Source organism: Silene latifolia, chromosome 7 (genome assembly GCF_048544455.1).
Source record: "Silene latifolia isolate original U9 population chromosome 7, ASM4854445v1, whole genome shotgun sequence".
Taxonomy (NCBI): Eukaryota; Viridiplantae; Streptophyta; class Magnoliopsida; order Caryophyllales; family Caryophyllaceae; genus Silene; species Silene latifolia.
The window spans coordinates 91,269,437-91,275,312 of NC_133532.1; the positions used below are offsets into that span (position 1 = coordinate 91,269,437).

The 5,876-nt window shown below is 38.9% G+C and overlaps 1 protein-coding gene across 1 annotated transcript; it reads left to right on the forward strand.

The window, feature by feature from the left end:
• Positions 1 to 907: 907 nt before the first annotated feature.
• Positions 908 to 1,774, forward strand: LOC141590350 (uncharacterized). Its single transcript, XM_074410946.1, has one exon. It carries the CDS (start codon positions 908 to 910, stop codon positions 1,772 to 1,774), a length of 867 nt encoding a protein of 288 aa, XP_074267047.1.
• The last annotated feature ends 4,102 nt before the right edge of the window (positions 1,775 to 5,876 follow it).

Here is a 5,876-nt window from a genome sequence, read left to right on the forward strand (position 1 = left end):
TTGCATGTTAGAAAAATTTTGTGAAACCGTCTACTTGGGAAGCTTGACAAGTGTATATAGGCCCTAGTAGATGCATTTTCTTCTTAATACTTTGTTTGTTAGAATACGTATAAAACACCCTAGGATGTGTCATGCTATTATCCTTTGACCCATGGATTAAGGCCTAGTCAAGAGTACCTTGTGGTGTGATAACTCCTTGGCTACCGTTTATTCCAAGGTGACCCTTGAAACCATGCGACCATCATTCATCCATGTTCTACCATACATTTTGTCATCAAAGGGAATGGGCACAAAAATTTTTCAAAAATTTAAGTTCAAGAAATGAAAAGAAAATAAAAGAAAAAGTTTGCAATTGCATCAAAAGAAAAGAGGAGTAACATCCTATGTGTGGTAAGATTCTTAATGTGGTAGCTCAGCAGGAAGGATTTAGATATCATCCTATGTGTGGTAAGATTAAACTCAATCATCTTTTATTTGCGGATGATCTCCTAATGTTTTGCAAGGGCAATGCTTCCTCTATCATGTGGCTCCTAAGGGGCTTCTCTACATTCTCCTCTGCCTCTGGATTGCACCTTAACAAAGACAAGACCAATATTTATTTCAATGGTGTTAAAAGTGAACTTATTGAAGACATCATCAGCATCTCAGGTTTTAGAGTGGGCTCTCTCCCTTTCAAATATCTTGGAGTGCCTATTTCGTCCAAAAAACTGACTAAGTTTGAAGGGAACAAGTTGACAGAGAGGATTGTTGCACGCATTAGATCTTTAGGTGCTAGGCAACTCTCCTATGCAGGCAGATTAATTCTTGTGAAGTCAGTGTTATCTACTATGCATTCATATTGGGCCTCTATTTTTCTGCTCCCATCTGGCATTATGAATAAAGTGGAGGCTATTTGTAGGAACTTCTTATGGGGGGTAAGGATGCTTACCTTAGAGCTCCAAATGTAGCTTGGGAGAAATGTTGTACCCCTAAAGAGGAAGGGGGTTTGGGTATTTTGAATGCCAAACTTTGGAACAAAGCATTATTGGGAAAGTATACTAGCTGGCTTGCCACAAAACAAGATCATTTGTGGGTGAAATGGGTTAACCATGTATATATAAAAGGTTGTGCCTGGTCTGATTATACAGCTCCTTTGGACTGTAGCTGGTCATGGAAGAAAATAGTCCAGATTAAGGACCTATTCAAGTCTGGGTACTGTCACAATGTCTGGCAACATAGACCTTCTTCTTACTCGATTGCATCTGGTTATCAATGGCTTCAGGGGTCTAATCCTAAGGTCCCTTGGAGATTCATGTGTTGGAATTCGCTTAATGTTCCTAGAACATCCTTTATCTGCTGGGCAAGTTTACATAAACGTTTACTCACCAGAGATAGGCTGGTTCAAATGGGGATTTGTCAGGATGTTCTTTGCTGCTTGTGTGCAAAGGAGCCTGAGACACATGATCATCTCTTCTCTGGTTGTGATTTTACTAAAAGATGTGTGGATTTGTTGAAACTGAAGATTCGTATCAATTTCCCTGAGCATGATATGGTTAGGTGGTTTTCTGCTAGAACACGGTTTAGTGTTTTGCAGAAATTAATAGCAGGTGCTTGTTATGTTGGTCTCATTTATGCAGTTTGGTCTGCTAGGAACAAAGCAAGGCTTCTTCACCATGTAATTCACCCTACTGTTCTTGTTAAACGAATTTGGCAGGAAGTTATGGACCGTTGGAAAGCAAGGAACAAGAGACTTCTCAAACCTTATGATCAACAATGGATCTCATCTATGCTTTAGCTTTGTTTTGTTGATCATTGTCTTTTTGTACTGATGGCTGTATAAGTTGACTCAAACATTGTATACCTCTACTTTTTTATTTAATATACTTACCCTTCACCAAAAAAAAAAAAAAAAAAAGAGGAGTAACAAAAAGGAAAACTCCTATGCTTCAAATATAAGGCACCCTCGTTACTAATTGGGGTGAGTTTGAAAATGTTCAAAAAAAAAAAAGAAATGCAAGAAAAACTTGAAAAGTTGTCAAGTATTGAAATGTCAAAAATCAAAAGAAAAGGCAAGAAATTGTTCTCAAATGTTATATGCCACAAGAAATTGGGGGGGGGGGGAAAACAACAACAAAAGCAAACTCCCACATGAAACTCAAATACTATCGATCCCTTTATCCATCGTATCCATTTTTGTGCATGGTAGAGAGGGGACGACCCTTCTTCTTGTCTAGGCAAGAGGGAGAATTCCGCGATCCTCCAGTGTTTCTAACACCATAGGGAGTCTACTCTTGATAAAAGCATTTAACGATTGAGGACAAAGGTACCCTAGCTTGACACAACTTGGAGGTGATTTATTGGTATCCTTCTAGGCTTAGTAGTTTGAAGAAATTGCATCTATGAAGGAGTGTGATCCCTTGAATTGCTTCCCCTTTAGATAATTTCCGCCACTTAGGTGAGGAAAGTGGCTATTCTTTTGTAGTTTCATCCATTACTTGATTTTGTGTGCTTTATTGTTTGGATGTGTCGCCATTTTGGCAAGACCCACCTTGCCTTGCAAGAAGGCATCCTACCTCATGGTTGTCTTGTTGTGAGTTGAAGGGGCGAAGTGAGACCCGCTAATTGTCTCATATCGGCTATGCTAGTAGGATAGTTTAAGTAAACGGTCCTAGTCTTTGTCACCTCTTTACTCGGGACGAGCAAAGGTTCGGTTTGGGGATATTTGATGTGACCAGTATTTGAGCATATTTAGTCCCCGAATTAGCCTCGTTCCTATGCTTTTTAATGCATATTTGGGTCATTTACTATCTTTAGTCCTTTGTTTTGCATATTCTTTGAGGTTTTGCTTCCTTGGTAGGAGAGGAGTGCAAACCTTGCATTTTCATGGCAAAATAGAGCTAAATTGATCGAATCTAACGACCAAGCATCAAAGAGAAGACAAGACTAGAAGGCCTTTGTACATATTATAGTAGATGGGCAATGATGAAGAAATCCTTGCATCCCCGACAAAATCCCGGAGGATTGTTGGGAGAAGAGAAGAAGAAAAGAAGAAAAGGAAGGCTGGGACAAGATTCGCTCGTCCAACCAGGCAGGACGCCCGTCCAAGACTGCAAGAATCCGAGCGTCGTTACCATAGGGACGCCCGTCCAGAAGCCTCCCAGGACGCTCGTCCAAGCCAGCAATCCGCTCGTCCAGCCACCTGAGAATCCGCTCGTCCTGACCCTTGGACGCTCGGATTGTGGTACAGACCCACACGTCCTCTTCTTGCTCCATGAAAGATGCGCATATTTGTGAAAGACCGGCAAAAAGGAGACCCACATCTTTTTCTGAGAGGAGCAATTCCTCAAGGACTTAATCGTCATTTAAGCCCTTAGTAAACCCTAATTGGTGTACCTAATCCCCACTATAAATACCCCATTAGTCTAATTAGATTAATCATGTTCTTCTTATCAATCTTTAGTGTAGTTTATATCATTCTAATCTCTTCTTAATCTTGTAATCAACTTCTAATCAAATACTAATACAAATCTCATTTCCTTAATCTCTCTTTTGTTCATCTTTTATTTTTGGTAATTGAAGATTATTTGGGTTATTATTGGGAGATTGACAACCTTCCAATCATTCATCAAGTACTTCTATTATTCTTTGCTTTATTTTGGAATCATCATTAGGTATAACTCTCTTAATTCCTTTTTAATTATTGTTAATCATCTTCATTTATTCATCATGTTTTGATTTGTTAATATGATTGACAACCTTGTTAACATGTTAAACTTGATAATGAGTGAGTAGTTTCCTTAACTAGGGTTAATGGGTAATTAGGGGAAACCAACATGGGGGATGATTCATGCTTAATCTAATATGTTCACATAATTTATTTGCTTGCTTGTTGTGATCTCAACTTATGCACATGTTATGTTTGATGGAATGCGAGCCTATGAATCCTTGCATTTCTTACCCATCACTTACCTTTTCAATGAGACTTGTAAGACATAAACCAACTCGAGTCTCATTAGACCATGCATATAGTTGAGTAGGGAGGATTAAGTCGACTTGTAGGTGTTGTACAATCAAATCGATTCGGCTCCGGGACCCAAAGCTTCCTAGGATTATAAGATATAAACCAACTCGATCCTATCACAACAATAATTGCTTGCTTATAATTTAAGAATATGTTTGTATGATTAATTCCCATGAATCCCCTATGACCCCATGACACCCTAGTGCTTTTAATCATTTGCTTACATCTCATTTTAATCATCTTGCTTGTTTACTTTTATTGTTATTTAGTTTAGTGATCTTCTTATCTCAACCCAAATTGTGACACCCCTAGACACCGCTACTTACAATCGAAAATCCTACATCAATACCCGTCCCTTGGGATCCTACCTTTACTTGCCTCTTTACTAATAGTAGAGTTATTTGTGAAGTTATAAATATTGTTTTGGTCAAGGTGCTCCTAACGACAAGTAACCGAAAATTAAGCATCAAGTGAGTCTGACCACTAGGTCTCAGGTCAATGCAAGTATGGTCAAAGGGGCACTGAATATCTCCTTCCGGTCTCAATTCGCCCTAAAGCACAAATAGCTTAGCTTCCACCCTCACTATGGTGCCCTAATGATCGCTACGAGTCTCACCCTTTCCAACCTTCCGGTCCAGGTCAAGGTTTACAACGATAAAATGACTAATTGCGTCGACTCAATTAGACAGAAACTTAACTGTAGCAATTAACAATAAAGACTACACAAGCATTAACCTAATATGGCTATAACTATTCCTTCATAATCATGGATCCCCTAGTCTTAGCAAGGGGAATTAGCTACACATCACTATCGAATCAACAACAATAACATATAGGTAATAAGAATTAAACATGAGAATAATAAATAAGATGAAAACGAATAAGCAAATGCTAAATAAGGGAAGAGAGAAAATAAAAACACTAATAATGAATTAAGAATGAGAACAAGAATTAAAAGGGAAAAATGGTACCGATTACAAGTTCCGAATCCAAGTTCTAGATTAGAAAAAGAGTAAAGGAAAAGGAAGCAGTAAGTAAGATCAAGCAAAGGTAAAAAAATTGTGGAAGAGTCACGCAGTCTACCCTATTAGTAGCATACGAAAATCTCCCCCTTAAACCTAATCCAAAGCCTAATTACAAAAGCCCATACGAAAATAGGCGGAAAAATACAAATACAAGGCGAACCACTCGATCGAGTGGAATAAAACCGCTCGATCGAGTAAACTAAGCTAAATTCCCTTCGATCGAGTAGAAAAGCTGCTCGATCGAGTAACTCCTTATTGTGGCCTGCTCGATCGAGTAGATAAACAACTCGATCGAGTTATCTTCATAGTATAAAGCATTCGATCGACTAGATAAGTGGTCGATCGAGCTATTTTAGCACACGAGGCACTTCGACACCTTCCGAAATCAGCTCACGCGTCTTCAAAGTGATAGATACCAAGCTCCGGCTCCTTGTTCTTCATAAATGCATGCAAATGGGACGAGTTTAGGCTCGATTTATCCTCTCTTCGGTCTATTCCTGCAATTTACATAAGACGAACCAAAGTAGACTATTCGGGGTTATTTCTAGCTAAATGCCACGTAAAATAGTACAGAAATGCGTGTAAAAATGAGGTGAAAATCTTATATAAAATACACGCATCAAATCTCCCCAAACCAAACCTTTGCTTGTCCCCAAGCAAACTATGAATGCAACTAAGAACAAACAGTGGAACGGGACCAACGCATCAGCTACAAATCATCCGCCAAAACCAATTTAATGCAACAACTAACGAAGTGGCAAGTGATAAATCCAAACGAGTTAAACATCAATGTTTCAAACTTACTGAACTGTCGACCTTGCAAGACTCAGAGATATCGGAATCTCACGGGT